General features: G+C 37.1%; 1 protein-coding gene across 3 annotated transcripts in view; it reads right to left on the bottom strand.

Annotated features, from left to right (window-relative positions):
• The window catches only part of CDKAL1 (CDK5 regulatory subunit associated protein 1 like 1), a 386,114-nt gene that overhangs the window by 14,110 nt on the left and 350,049 nt on the right, over positions 1-21,955 (bottom strand). For all 3 annotated transcript variants that reach the window (XM_068200064.1, XM_068200067.1, XM_068200065.1), the window contains 2 exons: positions 12,878-12,961; positions 8,688-8,852 (listed from right to left, as the gene is read on the bottom strand). In XM_068200064.1, the coding sequence (XP_068056165.1) occupies positions 8,688-8,852; positions 12,878-12,961 (249 nt within the window). The remainder of the gene's footprint in view (positions 1-8,687; positions 8,853-12,877; positions 12,962-21,955) is intronic.

Here is a 21,955-nt window from a genome sequence, read left to right as displayed (position 1 = left end):
AATATTGCAGAGCAGTTCAATGCTTTTTCAACAGATTTGTCAGAATAAAAGAAAAAAATTACTTGCAAAATTTATGTATACCTTAGCAATTCTCATTATCATGAAGGGAATAAGCAAGAGCACAAAGGATGATTATTAGACTATTAGAAACTCATTAATCTATTCATAATCTAATAAAGATTTTGAACATGCAATAATATTAAAGGATACAGAACATGGCAGTTTACCTTCAATATGGTTTGGGAATTTTTTTTTGAAGTGAGCTACACCTTTTAAACAGTTTTTAGTTAAAAAATAGCTTAATCTCATGACTGTAATTTTTATTGCCCTTCAAAACAATCTCGAAGGTAATGAATCATCTCACTTCAATGGTTTTGGCAACAAATACATTTCTAAGAGGCGGATGTTCAACATTCCAGAACTTTGTACGTGTAAATTCAAACCTCCTACTGACCTTCCATTTGGTGATGGGGAAAGCTGTTATCATGAGCTACATGGGCCTTTTTTCTGTTGTCCCTTTCAAGTATTCATGTAGAAACCCTATTTTAATTACAGCAAAGATAAAGGAGGAACAGATAGAAATAACATCCACTCAAGACATAAATATTTGATGCCTCTGACTCTATTTGCTCACAGGGAAAGGAGAAGGAATGGAGAGAGAAATACTGCCTAAGTGTGCTTTTTGGTGATCTAAGGAGTACTAATAAAAAGAAAAGGGATGACTAAGTACTGCAAACAGAGATAAAATGTACACATGGGCTGAATATCCTCCAAATATCTTTGCTGCAGAGGTATGAAATTCAAACCTACGATAATTTTTGTGGACTGGATGTAGATGACTTCCAAAATAACATAAAAACTGAGAAAAGTTGTGGCTGCTATACTTTTCTCCTGAAAGCCAATTAAAACTTACTGAACACTGGTATATTAAACAATAAAGGATTACCAAAACCAAATGCTATTTAATTTTTCCTGAAGTCTGTTTGTTAGAGATCTGATGGAAAAGAAAAAATATTTTAAAAGGATCTCCTAAATATTACAGGGAGTGCCAAGCAGTTAAAATTACCATGGCTACACATTTCCCTGTGCCAATAGAGAGCAGAATCTGCTCACAGTGCAGCATCAGAAGGTTGAATACTAGAAATAATGCACAAAAATGCCAGAACTACTTTAGCACTTAGAGTTTTACTTCTGGAGGCAGAAGGGATAGAAGATTTCTGTTTAACCTTTGCTTATTCTCCAGAAAATGACTTAAGATTTGAATCCTCCCAGCCATTACTATTTCCATTTATTGCATGAACTGCACAGGATTAACATAATTACGTATTTTAAGTGATTAAACAGTGACATTCAGCAAAATAACTGTCTGTTGAGGAAATGAAAAGTAAATAAATTCAAGTTCAGATTTTTTCACGTGAAATGGACTGTGGTGAGCATTTGTTCAAAAAGGGTCTATGTAATATGTGTTGTTTCAGCTGAGCTTTGATCACTGCAGTTGAAATTCAGCCCTGCCAGAGGGATGGGAAGAAAGACAACACACCCATTAAATTAAAGACACCAGGATAAAACTACTTGCTTAAGGTCTTACGCTGGCTCTTGGGCTTGCTCTCTTAAATCACCTCTGTATATTTCAGCCCTTTAAGCAGGGCAGAGAAATGTGTTCGATCAACACTCTTGTACTACTTCTGTTCCAGTTTGGGAGTCATCAAATGGCTAAATTAAAATGTTAATTGAATTATAGCAGATAAGGCTGGAAACAAAGAAGTCACCTAGCCCATACCCATGAACCAAGGGGGCTGACTTACATCCGAAGTGTTTGTCAGACATTGGCTAAGTATGTTCCTAGAGATCAGCACTGATTAAAATTCCCCAACCACTACATGTGATTCAAGCCAGCGCTTACCCAAACTCAGCAAGAAAAATTTACTCTGCCCGTAAGAAAAACTCAACTGCATGTTTCAAATTTTAAGCCAAGCAATGGGTTTCCGAGCAGAAGAATTCAAGTCAACTCAATTCCCCAAATATAAAAAGCCAATACATCATGCAGATAATGTGTAGATCATGAAAATCAGCATCTAAGAAAGAGCACATGACAATTTTCAGGAAAAAATGAGACTTTCAAAGGTCCTTTTAAAAAACACCCATAGGTGGCATTGAGCTCTGCTCTTCAGAAGGAAATACAGCTCTTGTTACACTAACTTTATAGTAACCTTCCTAAAAGAACTGAAGAAAATGCAAGAAAAAAAGGTTAATTAAGAAGGATTTTACACCATCTTTTATGACCTCTATTTACAACCAGCAGGGAATACAAGGAACACATGAAATAAAACAGATTAATACATGCAAAAGCACTAAGTACTTGTACACTTAGCCCTACAATCAGTTCTTTCAGAGAATCATTGAATCATAGAATGGTTTGTGTTGGAAGGGACCTTAAAGATCATCTGTTTCCAATTCCCCTGCTATGGGTAGGGACACCTTCCACTAAACCAGGTTGCTCAAAGCTCCATCCGATCTGACCTTGAACACTTCTAGAGTTGGGACATCCACAGCTTCTCCAGGCAACCTGTTCCAGTGCCTCATTCCCTCACAGTACAGAGTTTTTTCTGAATATGTAATCTAAGCCTACTCTCAGTTTGAATGCATTCCCCTTTGCCCTGTCACTACCTGCTCATGTAAAAAGTCCCTCTCCACCTTTATTACAGATTCCCTTCAGATACTGGAAGACCAATTAGGTTTACCCAAAGTTTCCTCCTTTCCAGGCTGAACAAACCCAATTCTCCCAGCCCTTCCTCATAGGAGAGGAGCTCCATCCCTCTGATTATCTTGGCGGCTTCCTCTGCACAAGTCCATGTCCTTCCTGTGTTGGGGACCCCAGAGCTGTATGCAGCACTCCAGGTGGGGTCTCACCAGAAGAGAGGGACAGAATCCCCTCCCTCTCCCTGCTGGCTGCTTTTGATGCAGCCCAGGATGAGACTGGTCTTCTGGGCTGCAAGTGCAGATTGCCAGGTCATGTTCAGCCTCTCACCCACCAGCACCCCGCAAGTCCTTCTTGGAAGGGCTGCTCTCCATCTGTTCATTCCTCAGCCTATGTTCATACTGGGGTTTCACCTTGCACTTGGTCTTGTTAAATATCATGAGATTCCCATGGGCCAAGTCCTTGAGCTTGTACAAGTCCTTCTGCATGGCATTCCATCCTTCAGGTGTGACAACTGCACCACTGTGCTTAGTGTCACAAAAAAGGTATCAGAAAGTGGGAGAAAGTTCAGCTGAGCTAACAAAGGTATGCTCCTAAGAATGCAAGAGCATCAAGTAATGCATCATATTTCCATAAAGCATTACTTGAAAATGATTTTACATAGAAAATGTTCCTTTTTGTGTCAGTATGTTTCTCTTTAATAGAAACTTCCCCACATTTCTCATATTGCCCTTTCTTGGACTTTGAGACACAAAGATCCCCTTGCAAAGTAGCTTTCTGAGAGAGGTAAAAGGTATATTCTATATTAGTTTATCTTTCTTCTTTGGAAATGCCAATCTTTCATAAGCACATCTCATAATTTCTACAGTTTCTGAAATTTTATGAAAGATTCCTCTACTCACACCTCTATGCCATTTTTGATCTAAAATTTGCTTCCTCATTATCTTTTTGCCCTAAATCTCTCACCTCTAGTTTCTGTTCAGGAACCAAATTTTCTACCACTTTGAAACTCCAGCACATTTAAAAACTGTACTTATTAATTAATGCACATCTTCCACATTTCATTCCAAGTCCTTGAAGGAAGTTTCCAATGCAGAGATCTTAATTCTGACATGATTTCTTTAATTTCTGTTCCAGCAGAAGATATTTTCTGCCCCCTTCTTCATTTTATTTTGCCTGCAAGTGAAGCACCCTTTCTACCTGAGATCAGAGAGCTTCCTTTAGGCTATGCTTTGTGAATTTTCTTTCTGGCAGGCTATAAAGAAGTGTTTGATATATGTGTCTTTCCTGTTTCTTAACATCATAAAAAAAGGTTGCGTGATGTTTTTGCTCATGTATCTAGAAAATATTTGTGGCTAAATGTAAGACCAGTAACATAAATCTTCTTCATTAGTATCCAGAAGCATAATGCCACAATAACCTACTGCAACTAAAATGCAGGGAGGACGGGAGAGAAAACAGGAACAAGCAGAATGACCAAATAATTGGTCGCTAACTGAAAATCAGTGGCTCACTCCTCATTTCCTCCAAAGAACTCAATGGCTTAAATAGCTATTAGCTTAACAGGCCAACTGTGAGTATTTCCAAGGCCTGGGAGACACAGAGATGTGCACCAAGATCCCGGACTCACAAAAGGAGACATTGTAAGTGGTGGCTCCCAGCAGATGCCAATCACAGGGGAAGTGTTAGACATGGAGAATATCATCACAGAAACCAATGGAAAACAGAAAACTGAAATATGTGCCTGTATTTGTTTGAAAAGAAAGTCAGTCATAGATGCATTATAGAAACATGAACTATGAACATAAAATAATCATGACTGGGGATTAAACAGCCTGTTAATTTTTTTTTTCCCTCTTGCCTTAATTTTCCATCTGATTAAAATTTCCCACCAAAGACCCTCAGACTTATGGGGCTTTGATTCTGGCACTGCATTGCAACTCTGGCAGGTAGCCAGCCTTTTATTTTTATCCCTCAACCCTTTGGTCTTTTCTTCATGTATTTCTCATCTTGCAGTATTTTTTTCCTCTAGTCACAGAACATATGTAAACAACCAGAATTATTTTTGGAGTACAGAAGCATAACATACTCTATTTCTGGTCTAACAAGAGATCATATTCTTGCAGATTCTTACTTTTTTTCAATGATTAGTTTTGGGCAAACATTTGTCTGTAAACAGGATACATTTATTAGGTATTTTATTTCATGCTGCTGAGAAACAGTCAAGATCCCTAAACATGGCCAAGTAAAACTAATACAAATATTAAAATTGTGTTTTTTTCTAAATTAGATTACATTCAGACTGTTGACACACGCTGCTGACTTTTCAAAAATATTATCTAAAGATAATATACTCAACACTACGTGCATTGCAAACCAACCTCCAAATCTTCAAAGACAAGTTTACCAGAGTGCTTAAGAACATAGAAAACATGCTAAATTGCTTTCTGAATCTCAAAATGCTGAAGTGCACTCTTAATGCTTTGTCAGCATCAAGCCTACCTCAATGAAAGGATGTAACATCTACAGCATTTACATCTTCTTTTTGTTCTTGTGAAACTTAACTAAATATTGATCAGAGCTTTGAAATACTTATTCACTGATATTTGTAATCACAGTTAGCAACTTGTGACAGGTTTGTTTTGTCTGAATGTTCATTTTAAGGTTACTGTCACTACTTTTTAATGTCCAGTTCACATACATTCTGCACTAGATTTACTAGAACCAAATCCAAAAATGCCTTTACACATGTTCATGCTTTACTGACTTCAACTTTTACTTATATATCCTCTGCAATGTATGCCTTCTAAATATGGTTCTCTTACTGAATCAGCAACTGTCCATTTTAAACCCAAGTAAGTCTATAGTAGATCTGTCAACCGAAATTTCCAAATGTGTTTGCCCTCCCAAACAGCCATCCTGTAAAATTGTGCCACTTGGAGACATCACTCCCTTTTGAGTGGCTTTTATAAGAAAATTCATGCTGAAGTTAAAAAAAAAAAATCCTGGCAAATACTTGTGCATTTTACTACTTAGTATGTCCACAACAATCGCTAAGTCTGATTGCTTTGACAGCTTTTTAACCCTAGCTACTGATTTCAAGACTCTTCTGTCCTTCCCATCCCAAATTCTGCCACAGAGCCTAACACTATTGAGTGTCAAGACCTTCCACCATCTATTTGGTTACAGTTTTTTCCTTAAAGAGTATAATAACTGTAAGACATTCTACATCATTAGTACATTCATGGATATACATATTAGCTATGTTCTTCATACACTGAAAAAGCATGAAATGCTAGAAATACTCTGAATTAATTCTATATATATTTCCCTCCTTACTTGTCACAGACAAAATGTGTGAATATTTTATCAACACTCTAAATTGTCCTTTGTGTTTTTGCATTTTGCATTCCCTCTTTTTCAGTCAAATCTGTTGACTCCAGTTGGCGACCTACTTCTTTTATTTCTTTGGACCAATTTGCTGCCAGAGTCATGCAGCCAAAAAGGTAAAAAAAAATGGTCTACAACTGTTCATTCAGACACACATGTTGCTTGTGGTGCTCACTTTGAATTTGTCAGAAAAATTATTGAGGGTAATGTATCAGATGAGAAAGAGAGCACGCAACTGCAGATAAGCCTTGATTCTTTGGAGGTACCTCTCCTCACAGCATCTCTAGAAGTACCTTCCTGCTTAGGATGAGTTTATGACTTGCTTTGACATCCTCACATGATGGTGGCTCGCAATTGATTAATTTCCTTAAAAGCTACAGTTTCAAAAGTTTTCACTCTTTCTGTGAATATTCTTCATTAGAGAAAAGTACAGCTATGATGGATTTTAAAACACTTTTACTGTGTCCCATGTAAGTGAATAAAAACACCATTAATAATGAGCAGACCTTAATCCTTGCTCATATGTGTGCACAGTGGAAAATTTATCCAAGATTTTAGTTCTGCAAGCTGCAGAAAACCTAGTGGAGACACTTGGGGTCTTGTTAAAGATCCAAAATATTTTGCTACTTTTGAGAAATCTGAATTCATCAGTTCTGAGTTGCCTCCTTCGTCTTTTACCTGCCATCCATGCACATAACAAGCTACAAAAGGCTCCCTCATATGTTGCCCCTTTTATTTTGCTCAAAGCATCTTTGATTGGAACTATATGTCTTGAGCACACACAGCAGGAAGTGTTTCCCCGCAGTCTAACCAAGCAGAGCAACCGAAATTGCATCTTGCAGCCAGCCAGAAGTCCAAGGTAACTTTTGTGGCAAACTGACTTTTTTTTTTCTGGAAACCTAAAGAAAGTTCCTGAGTTTCTATTTATATATATGACTCCTGAGGATGAACTTCCCACTAAGAATTTCAGTTCATGTTGTATATATTATACATTAGCCAAGTGTGATTAAAAGCTTTCAGCTACAGCTTCTATGTACCAAAGATGTTCCATTTACTGAGATTCTATTTTTTTCCATTAAACAAAAGTTCCTAACATTTCCAGTGGACCAATCATATAGAAGATACTCCCTTGAAGGAGCACTGGTAACCACAAAAGTCATGAAAAGCAATTTGCCTTATCATTTGCTTGCTGCAGCCATTTATGGGGGAATTCCATGTACTTGTTCGTGCCTATCCAAAGGGTAGGACAAGATCTATATATCTCAATGAGTCCCTATGGAAATTATCAGTATCCTTGGTTTTAATAATTTTACCTCTCATTTTAACATAAAAAAATTCAGTCAAGAGTCTGCTTGCTTGTCCCCATCCACAAGCTTCTGGCAGCACATACTCAGTTTAATGACAATCTTGGTTCTGTTCCAGGAGATTATTAAAAAAAAAAAAAAAAACATTCTGATGAAAAAATCAGCTGTGTTTAAATAGCCACGAAGTCCAACCAGACAATTTTAAGGTTTTGGCTGTTTTTTATCTCTTACAGACCCTTATCAGGCCAATATACACATACACACAGACAATATTAATGGAGAGCTTAGTAATGTGTTTGTGCCTAAGTGTCATGATCTGCTGAACACATTACAGTAGGTGCATTACAGGGAGTGCATTATTGCTGCTCTGTGTTTCCACAGCCAGGCTTATTCAAAAGACCAAGGAGCTTAGCTTAACACTGGTCACCTCAGGTATGCCTTGATGATGTATTTTAAATGTGACTACTTAAAACATAAACAAGGACATATATATACTTTAATACTTATCAGCAATTTACTGTAAAAGCAAGTAAGGTGGCTGATAAACTGCCAATTATCCTTCTCCCATGTGCTACATATTTGTTGGAGATCCTAACAACAGTGCTGGAGAAAGGACATCAAATGATGCTTAGAAATGTGATACACATTTTCATTTCACACTCCATCAGTTTTTACAACTGGAGCTCCATGAAATGTATGAGAATACTTGGCTAACAGCCATATCTACTGAGCTGTAAAATAAGAATCAGATCTCTTTTTAAAACAGTTTCATTTTTTTTACATGACTAAATCAGATGTTGACCTTTTTCCCATAATATATTGTAAATATTCTGCACCTCTACCCATCAATTAATTTTGAATCTCTGAACAGTGTTTAGACCTGTTTTAACAGATATGTAATCAATACATATTTTTTTAAAACAGCTTTGCAAAAAAAAAAAAAAAAAAAAAAACCAAAAAAAAAACAACTGATACATCCTTCCACTAAACTGAAATATATTGAATTATATAATTACTGGTGTTTAATCTCTACAACTCTATTAAGTTCTTTCCCCATCTTGCATCTAGAAACAAGAAACAAGTGTATTACTGCCTTTATAGTCAGTAAAGCAAAGCTACAGGCATCAGCAAAAACATATTTTGAATTCAGATTTCAATCCGTCAGAAAAGATTAAAGCTTCATGCATATATAAATGGGAACTATAAAATGATAACAGATACATAGCATGGAATCATTTTGCTTGAACAGCTGTGGATTTGCCAGTGTACTAAAGCAGAAAATGTCTTTTACTCACCTCTGTTAAACCAGAAACTTCTCCTTTTGCTAACGGTCTGCTGATGGATACAGTATGAACTCTGGCATCTGATACTGGCTGCCCCTTCATAAAATGTTTCCCAGCTTCATAAATATTCACTTCTACCATCTTACCCATTAACAGAGGATCCTTTGGCACAAGAACCTTTCAAATAAAATAAAGACATAGTTACTAAATGCTGCAAGGAATATTATAATCTCTAGTATCCATTTAGAAAATAGATTTTTGATAAACATCAGAGAAAAACCTAAAACTTGAACATTTTTGTCACCAGCATACACTACAGCCCCAGCACACTTGACCAGTAAGTTCTCCAGCCTGCATTCTAAAAGATCTTTGCAGTGTTAGCTCAGCTCTTTTCAACTCCAACCTTAAGTCATGCTTTTTGATTGATAAGAAAAAGTTGGGCCTGAATTGCAGCTTTTGAATCCAGACCCAAACAGTTCTCAAGGACATTTGAACACAATTCTAACAGACTGCTGTAAAGCTTCCCATTTTCATCTCTGTCCCATGACACTATTAATTTTTTTTTCTGAGTCTGTAAAGGCTTCAGGACAGAAAGTATACCCTTTTCTCTCTTTGCACAAACCTTTATTTTGATTGTGCAGATCCTTTGCTGCTGAGATGCATGATTGACAATGAATGCCTGTAAAAATAGATGACTGTTTCTTGGGTCAGCAACTAATGCCACTCTTTCCTGAATTTGCACAACCATGATATCAGACAGTCCCACTTCACAAAAAAGCACAAAACAGATGTTCCTAGGTCATGCTTTTAAAAACGAAAGAGCCCAAAATACAGGAGCAACATTTTTTGGAATGGAAGAATAAATGGACTTAAAATGGCTCTAAAATAGGTAAGCAGTTGAAAAAGAAAATTCGACTAATTTCCTGATGAAATTACATTTTTTACACTGCTTACAATGCAAAATTGAATCATGACCATTTCATCAATGAAATGCTATTTAATAACATTTACTTGAAGCTTATCCACACACAGAATCCCAGGATGGGTCAGGTTGGAAGGTACCTCAGAGGGGTCATCTGATCCAATCTCCCTGTTCAAGTAGGGTCATTGTAGAGCACATGGCACAGGACTGCACCCAGACAGTTCTGGAATTTCTCCAGTGAGGGAGACTCCACACACTCTCTGGGAAATCTGTCCCAGTGCACGGTCATCCACACAGTAAAGAAGCTCTTCTTCATGTTCCGGGGGAATTTCCCGTGCATCAGTTTCTGCCTACTGCCTCTTGTCCTACAGCTTGGCACCATCTAGGAATAGGCTGGAAACATCCTCTGATACCCTCCTCTCAGATGCTTATGGACATTGATGGCACCCTGTCTCAGTCACCTCTTCTTGAGGATGAACAGGCCCAGCTTCCTCAGCCTTTCCTCAGGAGAGAGGTGCTCCAGTCCCTTGATCATCTTTGCTGCCCTCCACTGGACCCATTCCAGTAGCCCTGTGTCACTCTTGTCCTGAGGAGCCCAGAACTGGACACAGCACTCCAGGTGTGGCCTCACCAGGGCCAAGTAGTGCTTTTCAAAGGAAAAGATCTTATCTTTTTATCTTGATTCTTTGATGCTGAAATTCAAATGCCTTAAAATGGCTTAATTTTTAGGACTACATGTGTAGAGGACTTTCAGAGAAAATAATCTGTGCTCCCCATATTTGGAGACCATTTCTTTGCCTCTCCATTTTCACCTATCACAATTGTTGATTGTCCCACTTGGAGGAAATGACCACCAGGGTTTCCCTTCTTTCCTGAAGGCTCAAGGTGTTCATGACTGTAAGAGCTTCGAGATCCTAGGATTCTGCTGAGCTTCCTAAGCATCTTCCAAGAAACACAGAAATCTTTGTCTTTTGGAAACAGGCAAGCTGAGACTAAGCAAACACAAAGTCAGAATCCTAATGCTCAGAGAGTGTTACAATGTGACTGGATCACAGTTCTTCCCAAGTAACTCATCTTGGGCAAATTTAAATCAAAGGGAAACTAGATAGCTGAGTATACGCTGGGCTCATTACCTCTGTAAATCTTCCATCTCCTCACTAAAAAAGGGAAGTAACTAAATATAAACCCAGCTTCAGAGAAAGAAACAGGTTAAGTGAAAATAACTGGGAGATACCGTAAACAACTAAGAATCCAGGCTTGGAATACACTCAGATATTTTTTGAAGTATTCGTTAAGAAAAAACCCTCAACAGTATTTCTAAGAAACTAAGTTAAACCAGCAGAAACTCTCACCTTGGCTGTGGATCTGGCAAAGCCCTCTTTGGTCACTTTACACTACTCTGTTCAATGTAAACTGTATCACCTAAGCCTCCAGAAATGTCAGCTGCAGCTCTACCACTAAGTCTGTCTGCGTAGTTGTATTGATGTGGGTTTAATAGCAAATTCTTTCAGTACAGATGAGCTCAATGAAGACAGAATACATTTGATAACTATTTGAGTTAACAGAACACTAGACCAGGACTCTGAGCTTCAGCTTAAATAATATAAAATATAATAGTTAGGCTTTAGCAAGGTTTTCAATTTACTATCATTCAATTTAGTGCTATTAATCTTACTTACTAGCATGGATTCTTGTGCTTACCTAGGTGAGCAGTAGGATACCATCCTTATGAAACATGCCATACATAAGATTTTAGGGAAAATATTTGCATTTCCTTAATGGGAAGCATTTCTTCCCTAATAGAATTTAAAATGAGTCCCTACATGACTATTTGTATTTCATGAATGCTTTTACCAGTACCAATCACGAGCTGTATTAGGTGCTGTATAAACACAACACAAAAAAAATCAACACTTTGTTTCCCGTACATATTGCTTTGCATTTAGTTAATTAAGCTTCCATAAAACAAGGATTGAACAAAAAAGTCCCAGGACATTTCTTTTTAATCTCTGTGTGGAAGACCACGTTGCTCAACTCTGACTGATAAGCTACAAAATCAAGGAGCATCAATACATAAGACTTAGACAGAAGTTGGATATGTAACACAAAAACAAAAAAAGAAAGCGAGGAAAAATAATTAGTGACCCAGATATCTAACAGAAACAGGTATTTCAAGAATAGTAATGCTACTTACTACTAAGAAAAAACAAATAAATAAATTCTGTAACATAACCCAAAACCAGAAGAAAGCACAGTCATCATCTATAATCTCCCCAGGTTCAGAAAACAGAATACCTAATCGTAGCAAAAGCAAATTGTAGGCAGCTTAGTGCAAGAAAATGGAGAATAAAATCATGATGATTCAGGAAAACAAATTTTATTGGTCTTAAGCAAGTCATCGGCTTTTGAGCAAAAATAACAATTTTGTGAAATTGATGCGTGTGCTTCCTTCCCAGCTCAAAGATAATGTTTTTGTGTGGCAAGAATTTATCTACGGGAAGTACACATAAGGAAATGACAAAAAACTAGAAGGAAGGCATGCCATTTAGGGGGCCCTACACAAGCCTGAGAAATGAATCCACAAAAACATAATGAGGTTCAACAAGTCCAAGTGCAAGGTGCTGCAGCCAGGTTGGTGCAATCCCAGACATAAGTACAGACTGGGAGAAGAACTCATGGAGAGTGAGAACTTTCCTGCCGAGAAGGACTTGGGGGTGCTGGTGGATGAGAGGCTGGACATGAACCAGAAATGCGCACATGCAGACCAGAAAGCCAATTGTATCCTGGGCTGCATCCAAAGAGGGGTAGCCAGCAGAGCCCCTTCCAGCCCAAACCATTGTATGATTCTATGAAACACAACATGCCATGCTGAAGTGTTACTCTAAAAGAGTTTCTGACCCTTCTATTGTTAGAATTTTTTTTCAAATTGCATTGCCTGAAACACTTTTCAGAAAGATGTATGCAAATTGTCATGACTCAACTAATCAGAAATCAGTGCTTTGGGGACATAAAATTACTGCAACAATTAACAGCTTCTTAAACCACACTGTACACTCAAACATCCACTGTATATTTCTTAACATAATTTCAGGTAAATTATATTTACAACACAATACTAAAACAAATTATCTCATAAAAAAGTCTTGATGGTCACATGTTTCTTGGAAAATGCTTCTTATTTCTCTACTAGATTTTTTTTTATCCTGACACACTGTGTTGCTGAGATTATCCGAAAGCAAAGATAAAACAAGAATATGTTATTTGATTTATTTAACTGTACCTGCTCATAGAAAGGATTGTGAGCAACATAGTAATTGGAGTCAAAGGATTCTTCTGTTACCAGAACTCTCTGCCTCTCACCAACCTGGAAAAAAAAGATGAGAGATGACTCAGAAATCAAAACCAATGAACTATACTGAGAACTTCAGCTACAAACAAATGTTCTTAGCAGAAATAATCAAATTCTCTGAGGAAACTCAGTATCAGGAAGTGGAGTAGAGAAAACCCTACTTACAAGAGTCTAAAACTAACAGGGTTAAAAGAATCGAGGGCTAGAACTGAGGGGCTGTAATGAAAAAAATGAGGGGTCTAACATGAAAATCCAGTTCAGAAATATAAACTGATTTTTATTTATTAACATGATAGCAAATAAAAATGTCAGATGTGAACAAAGTCCATTACATTTTCATCCACCTAATGAAAAAAATCTGCAATCACCAAAAGGGTGTCTTTTCTTTAAAAGTCACACTTGTTATTTACAATGCTGGGGCATGTCCTTATTCCCTTTTGGTGATCTCATTTCACTGTACTAATGAGATCACACCGATTTCCATGGCTGTGGAGCCAACACTGCATATTACAAAGACTCAAGAAGAAGAGTTTTTAACAACTCACAGACCCAACATACTAAAGGCAAAATAAACACTGGTCTGGAAAGAACTGTGTTTCAATTACGCTTCTCAACTTCCAAATGCACTAACACTGTTCAAAGGAAGCACAAATTTTAAAAATTAAATTGAAGACTCAAAGACAAATCAGTTGCATTTAGGGACCAAACAGATATGGAACAAAATCTGACTTTCCCCAAAGTTCAAAATCTCCCTCTGGTCTTTTCCATTACTGAGTTTATGATGAAGTGTATAGCTTAATTTCTGCAAACTGGGAAGGACATTTAGCTCACATTTTTAGTCTGAGCCCATTTCTACTTTTTCCATCTAAGTGTGCTCTAGATTATTTCCAAACTATTTGACAAATGCATTCTGCAAATTACAACTGTCTAGCAAGTTAAATTTACTCACTGCTTTTATTACTATTCTGAGACTCAAGGAGGTTTCACATTTTACTCCACAGTTTTAATATCCATAAGCAAAGTTACATTACCCCCCCCCCCCAAGGATTCCCACCACATCCTAGTGGCAGCTGTTACACACAAGTTTTAACATCTCCATCATAAGTTCCATGTGAACTCTGCAAGATTCAGAGAGGATAATGTTTTGATTCTTTAAGGTACAAGCAGTAAAAGATAAAATTAGGATTTTCGCTTACAGTAAATTGTAGAAAATAGAACTTTAAGAAATAGGAACAGCAATGTCACATCTGCATTACAGCATATATATGTACATGCATATGTATACACACGAGATATGTATATAATTCTCCACTTGCTAAAAAGAAAGATTTCACAAAATGACTCTTGCCTTCCCTTCCTCATGCATTTACCTGGAACATTTCCAAAGTAATCCCTGGAAAGTGAGGGAGACAACGAGCACCCAGCTCATTTCCCCAAAGGCAGATAGCTTTCACTCCTCAGAACCACAAATTGTGGGGTACACAGCAGAAGGGGCAAAATCCTCAGTTCCAGACCCATTAACAGAATCCTAATAGTAGAAAATATGTATATTTTTGCATACTTTTAAGAGGTGTTTAAGACTTGTTTGTAACACATTTAGAATTTCCATTCTCTGGGAAGTCTGCAACTACAAATAACAACAGATAAAACATACTCAAATTTTAGTAAAAATCCAGTGTAACCAACAGAATGGTGTTTTTTTAATTACTGTTTTCAAGAAAACAGTCATTAAATTTAAATCCCCAGAGTAGTTTTGCAACACATGTCAATAAGGCACTCAAGATAACTACTCCAGTAATAAGATTACAGAAAACATTTCCCCTAAACAGAGAGGTTTTGTTACTTCTATAATATTTGAAACCACAGCTTTTAAAAATCACAACTCAACATCTGCTGTAACACTGAAGGGCTCAAGTCTCAGATGTCCTGCAATATTATGAAAAAGAGGAGAACAGAATGTTAGATAAGCAATATTCACCCTTGGGCAAACATGCTACCACTGAAAAGCACGAAGGCCAATCACCCAAGTCATGTCCTCACATCCTGTTTATTATTTACCGACACCAAAACTTAGCAAAACTGGCTCAGAAAAATATTGGGTCTGTAACTCATTTCTCAGTTGTCTTGTGGTTCCCCGGATCTCTCTGGTCATAACAGTCTGCCTTCATCGTGGCTATGAACCCTGCCTGTGAGGCAGACTAGGCTACATGTGTTATCTTCATACTCTGAGATGACAGAATGGTAAGCATATTATGCAGAAAAAAAAATTAAAAATCAGAGGGAAGAAGAAAAGAACACCTGTGTTAGATCATTTGATATAAGATGTGGTTTCTTCAGAGACATGTTGCCAGTTTTTCTCAGCTTTGCTTCCAAAAGCCAAAAGAGGTCAGGTTTGCATGTCCCAGTGGGCCAGAGGGAGAGATTCTGGGCTCAGTATTTCTTGGGAATGGAAAGAAATCAGGAAGACTAAATTCATCACATATCATCAGAATGATGGCATTTAAATTGAGGACCAGAAGATCAGAGGAGCAAAATCTCCTACACCAATTTACAGTACATGCATACAGACAGACAGACAGATACACACAAACACAAGACTAGCATGGCACACTGTAAGGAATGAAAAGTAAACCCAGTAATTGCCCACTTGCTGAAGTTATGGATCTGTAGCCTTGGCCAAGGCTGAGCTCCCAGAGAGATACAATACTCAGCTATTTGCAGACTCTTTTGCTATAACAACACAGAAGGAAAATTCCATTTAATGAATTAGGCCATTGCGTATTCATGATCTACAAGACTAATTGGCTACATGCATTTGTAAGACAGAAAATTACTATCTATCCTGCATCCAAGTATAATTAAGAAGAAATGTAAGTACGCAGAATGCAGCTTTGGTATTGAAATTTGTTCAAAAAGTGGAATATGTCATCATTTCTGCAATTATTCCCCTGGGATCTCTAAGTGCCTAAGTTTCACCTCAGAATTTAAATATGCAGAAACCAGACAGGATATCTAATAACAGTCATAATTATAATAACTTTGATGATTTTTTTTTCCAGGCATGTAGCAGCAGAAGTAGTTCAGTATCTTATTTTTATTCCTATTCTTTCATCTGCTTCCATAGGTACACATGAGTTCCAGCTCTCAGGGAACTACAATTCTGGCAAAGCATTTGGAACTGAGGCAACTCAGCCCTGGCATCTCAATTTGGAAAGGTTTCCTATAGAAGCATTATTTTTTACTTTATGGATGACATTATGAAAATATTTATGAATGATAGCAAAAAAACCTTGCCTGGCAACCTCCCCCATGCCAAAGTGGACTGGTCATATAATTTATACAAAGGCAATTTGCTTTCACCAAAAACCATGCCACAATTGCTGCTGGTCTGATCACTTCCTGCACTGCAACAGTTCCCAGGAAGTTTGTAAATCTCAGAGTTAATAATCAAATCATTTAGGAACTTTTATTTCATTTTCATTTATCCTACAGGAAATTCTGACATTATAATTCTTTAACTCAGTTTTTCCTTTACCGGTAACCACGAAAAGCAGTTTCTCCAGCTGGCTGATTTTATAAAATGAATGAACAGCAAGAAATGTCCCAAATCCTTCTTAGCTGCAGTCAAATTAAGTTTCTCTTTTAAACCAAAACTGACTGAATCACATAAAACACAAGACCGATTTTTAAACTCTGCAACAGTTTGGGTGCCAAGGACTGTCCCTTTTTACATGCTTTGATAGCATATTGCTATGTAATGTCAACAGTGGTGCCTGCTGTCATTACACACAAGGTAATATATACCCCCCATAATTTTTTTTTTCCATCAATGAAGACTGTGATTGCACAGTTTTGATTTGTTACTTACTACAGCCAGAGCATGTGGCACATGATCTTTTTCAGTGTTTCCTTATTGCTCTTTTACTTGTATTTTATCAGCTTGATTAGCCAATCATCTGATTGGCTAGAAAGATATAAATTAATAACCACTGTATTTCTATACTTCTCCCATAGAAGAAAACACATTGCCCTTGTAGCGTCTCCACTGATTTAGAGACAGTGGCCAAAGTCTTCTTCAGACTAAGTTAAATTCATAGTGGAATTGGTAAGCATGTCTCCATTTCTCTTGAAGGAGGCTGGCTTGGATTCTGACCCAAATCATCATGGAACATACTTAGTACAAGGCTTGGAAGCCACATAAAAATCTGCTTTCCTGTATTTGTTATTTAAATATGTCATAAAGCAAGCAATGAAAAATACACATGATCACAATTTATGTGTGCATGCTTTAGCAGATTATTCTGATGTATAGAATATTTCTGGTAAACATATTTGAACTTTATTAAGTATAACAAAGTTTAAGCAAAAGCAATGTAGATAGTGTTTCTTCTACATCAGTTTTGGTTTACTTCTCTCCTGATTTTTCACTTGTGGTCTAATTATTTTGAATAAATTTTAGTAATTATGCAGACTATGTATTCTTGACGATAAAGAAGAAATGAACTGCTGGACCTACTTTTTATAAATCATGTGACTCCATCTGTACATAGAAGCCAAATTTCTTGAAAATTATAATTAGCGTTCTCTAGGTCTTCTGTTTGCATATTGTAGGTATGTTCTCCACCTGACAAAGAAGTCAAAATGCACCACTACCTCCCTCTAAAAGCGACAAAGTTTCTAGAAACTTATGACATGGTCCTGTTTTCATGATACCAGAACCCATCTCTTTTCAAAATCTCCTTTGTACTGCTTTGTTCTGCTATGCAGCACTGCTCCTCCAAAATTAAGAATGTATACATTTCTCCCTTTCTGAAGATAATCTTGGAGACAAAGCATGGACTTGTCTCAGCTTTTTGACGAAGTTGTTTGGGATTTAAATGTGGATATTGGAAAGCAGTAACATTAAAACAGTTCATCGCCTGTGCATGACAATTTTTATGCTGCGATAAATATGCTTTTCTAGCACACAGCACAGACAGCTGCCACTTCACTATGGCGCATGTTACAATAGCTGTCCGATTCCAGATGGGTACATGCCTCTTTTTTATTATGTTATGTTCAGTGCATAACCCCTGCACAAAACTACAGCAACAGAGTGACATAAATGTTTAGAGTTCCATATCTTTTGCATCATACAATAATCAGTCAGATTAATCTTTACAGCATACGTCTGGTGCATTTTACCTGGGGACTAAAACATAGAACATGAGCACTTCAGTGCTGCAGAGTAAGCAGTTGAATTCAGGGATTCATGCATCCTTGTTTCTTCCTTCCAAACCTAGACAATGCTGTCTCAGTCCTACAATGGCACTAATCTGCAACAAAACCAAAATTCTCAGTGTTTTTCCTGTACTTATATTGCTCAGGTTTTTTTCAATCTTGGAAACAGCATTGGGTGGTTGTCTTCACATACAGGAAAATATTCAGCTCTTAACTAATGAACTCTGGAAACCCACATGAAAAGCAGACAACGCTCAGCAAGGTGTCTCATTTCACCATCAACCAATACAGCTGACTTTGTTAAATCATCATTATTGAACTGCCCTTCTTTTAACAAAGCTGCAGATTTTTTTTTTTTAAAGATTGCATAAAAAGTTAGACTTATGAAATAATACCTAGGAAAATGGCTTTTAAAATTTTTTTAGGGAGACTTGTTTCAGCCACACTGCTGTTTCCCCAGCATCATTCAAAATTCAGAATGGACACAGGCAACAGATGCCCACAGAAAAAACTCTTTCAACCATTTTCCAGGCTGGCTTGAGGCAGTGCAAGCTGGAAGGAAGGATTAGGTATAAATTAAAAGACAGCCAGCTCTAATAGTACACAATCAGCATAACAAAAACGTGCTTTAGACCTTCGGCAGCAGGCACTGCAGCTCATTAACAGCAAGTGAACACCTTCTCTTTGGTCCCCTTATGAATTTGTTGGCAAAGTTATGGGGGAGGGAAAAGGTATGGAGAGAAGGAGGTGAGAGATAGAAGTAGACTGTTTCTGCTTTCTTGGCCCACTGCTCACGCTTCAGGGTAAATAGATCCTGTCTATTACTGTGCACCTGCATCTGACTGCTTCATTTTGATTTGGTCTCCTGCTGGGAAAAAGCTTCTCCCAGCACATACAAACCCTGCCATGCAGCTTAGATGAAAATTATATTCAGAGATGTGAGCGGTGACCTAAAAATGACAACTGGTCCTCAAAATATCTGATTCCTTTTAAATTCTGTAAGCTTGCATTTTGCTTGTCTCTCCTTTTCATTGCCTAGAAAAGGGGTAATAGAAGTAGAATGTTGACAACTCTGTCATATTACATTTCTAAATTTCATTGACTGTGTACAATATTACAAAAGGAAAATAAGTTTTCTGAAATGGGAAATACATATTGCCCCTGAAAGCAGTCTCTCTCATTGGATCTTTCTGTTGTAAACCTCAGCTTAAGCAGAAAAAGGATGAGGTGTCAGAAACTGGCTTTTTTCTGGATCTGGCACACCATTGCTAAGACGCTGTTTTGTTGAGCTCTCTGAAATACTGTTTCCACACGTGAAAAATCCAATTCTGACTGTTACACAGAGGAGTGACCACAGAGCTGGGGAAGTTGCTACAGCAATATAAAATACTCTGTGCAAAACTGGTATTTGAGACAATCAGGTAGCATGAGCACTCAAGCAACTGCCTTAATGTATTACTGGCAAAAGGCTCTCCCTCCTTCTCTTTTTCAAATGATCTAACAAACCCCATAAAACTGTTGCAAATATCTACAGAAAAATTCTAAATAAAAGTATCATCTCAAAATAGGAACAACAAACATACGAGAAGGTACAATATGTTTAAGGTCTTCCTTACATATCCCTAACATTTTACAAATAAAACAAAAAAAACTAGACAATGAGTCTACCCTTAAGAAAACTTGACATTAAAAATAAAAGTATGGGAAAGTACACTATCAATGCTGATTTTATAGAATGGAAGATGGCCTTTAGGAGAATCTTTTCATTTTCAACTTCCAGCCAATTTGGCAATCAGATGGATTATGGTGGCATGAGTAAACAAATATATGGGTTCTTTAAATTTTATTGTGCTTTTTTTCTAATAACAAGATAAACCTGTAGTGAAACGAGGCAATCAAGCTTAAAAGAATGATAGTCTTTGTTAGGAAAGGCCATCCTTATGCTTCTTCTGTGAAATTATTTAGAATTATTTAGATTGGGTGTTTTTGCTGGAAGCAGTTCCTTAAGACATACTGTCTATTTCCAAGTGATTTAAGCACAATATGAAGTGGTAGTTGCTAAGGCAACAATATGCAATTCCTGTTTCGGTGATCTCTCTTAACAGCTGCATAAGCCCAGGCAAGTATCAGTTATATGAGAATTTATAAATCAGCTTGTTAAATACCCTATCAAATAACTTCTCCAGGAATTGCTTTAGGAACTCACAATACCAAACTGTTTACTCAGACTAAAATCTTGTCTACACTATGGAAATAGAAGCGCACAGAGTGGATCTGTCAGGAGGGTGCTGATGTAGCACAGACCGATGCAAGGACTGCACCAGCAGCTGTGGAAGAGAATTGCCAGGAATAATAAGGAATAATAATTGCCAGGAATAATAAAAGGCCCCAGTGTAAGCGCCACTTCAGTAAATCGCAGGCCGAACCACAGGTTGCTTCCTCGCAGACAAAACAAAGCAGGAAAAATTTTGGAATGATGAAAATACTGTATTTGAGAACACAAATGACAAAGTGAACACAGCACTGATACAAATCAAGTCAGTTTTGTCTCCCCTGACATGATGCTGGGATCCCTCCAGCAAGATTGGGTGCTCCTAGAATTCATCTGTAGTCTGATATTTTTTAATCAAATACATCAAAAAGATTGCAAAAAAAAAGTCTGACTTCTCTCCAAAATATCACTACAAATTTTCTGCTCATCCTACAACTGAGGCCAATGTTCTCTGTTCATCTCATCTGAGAAGAAAGGGAGAGCAGATGGGATAAAACAGGAAAAAACAAAGGTTCAAAATGACCCTGTTTGCAAAGCCAAATCCAACTCTCCTCCAGAATCTACTAAAAGCTCTCTTAATACATTTAACAAGATACAAAATACATAAAAAATCATTGATAATTAATTAACTTAGAATACAAAATTGTGGCACTGAGAGTTAAAAAAGGGCATAAATATGTATCAGCTTTCATTTCAAAAGAATATAAAAACTCCTTCTGCCTACACGAATCACAGGCTACTAAAAAAGCATCTGAACATCATCAGAACCTGCTAATGTTAATGAGGATATGATAATTATATTATTTTCTTTATTTTGAAGGTAGACACTATATGATCAAAAATTACACACTTCAGGGGGTTTCTTCAGTCTAAGGCAAGGTAAGACCCTGGAACTGCTGACACTTCTAGTGGCATAATGCTGAATGACAAATAACATCAAGGGCTCACAGAGGGACCAAAGTGAATGAGTCATTAAATAATAATAAATGTAGTGTGACTTATGTTGTTTAGAATTTAATAGCAACTACTGTCAAACTACTTAGGATGCCTTTTACTATTTTTGAACTGTAAGCCAATTATTTGCATCTAAAAAAGGTAAGCAAAAGAAACAACTCTTCATTAGCATACTAGAATGAAAATTCTGACCAATTATTTATTATCCATTCAAGGAAATGAAAATAAATCAGTTCAAGAAAATGTAAGATAAATCATTTCTGCTCTAAAACAAAAAGAAAGAAATTACTACTATGGACTAAATCACCGTGTGCTATCTTCTCTTTAAAACAGCCCTTATGTAGCTTAGAGAGTAAGAAGTACTTAAAAAATGGGAAGAGTTTCTCCAATCCTCAAATTAAGCGGCAACATCCTTTGCTGTATTTGGATTTTAATACAAAAGAAAGAGGAACCAGCTGTACAATTTAATTGCAAGGGAAATCAATTATTGAGATAGGTCAACAAGAAACATGCTAGAATTTCTAACCCAGGTGTTACGACCACATTATAAACTTTTTTAATAA

Source organism: Anomalospiza imberbis, chromosome 1 (assembly GCF_031753505.1).
Source record: "Anomalospiza imberbis isolate Cuckoo-Finch-1a 21T00152 chromosome 1, ASM3175350v1, whole genome shotgun sequence".
In the NCBI taxonomy this organism is placed as follows: domain Eukaryota; kingdom Metazoa; phylum Chordata; class Aves; order Passeriformes; family Viduidae; genus Anomalospiza; species Anomalospiza imberbis.
This window is presented reverse-complemented; position numbering and strand designations above follow the sequence as displayed.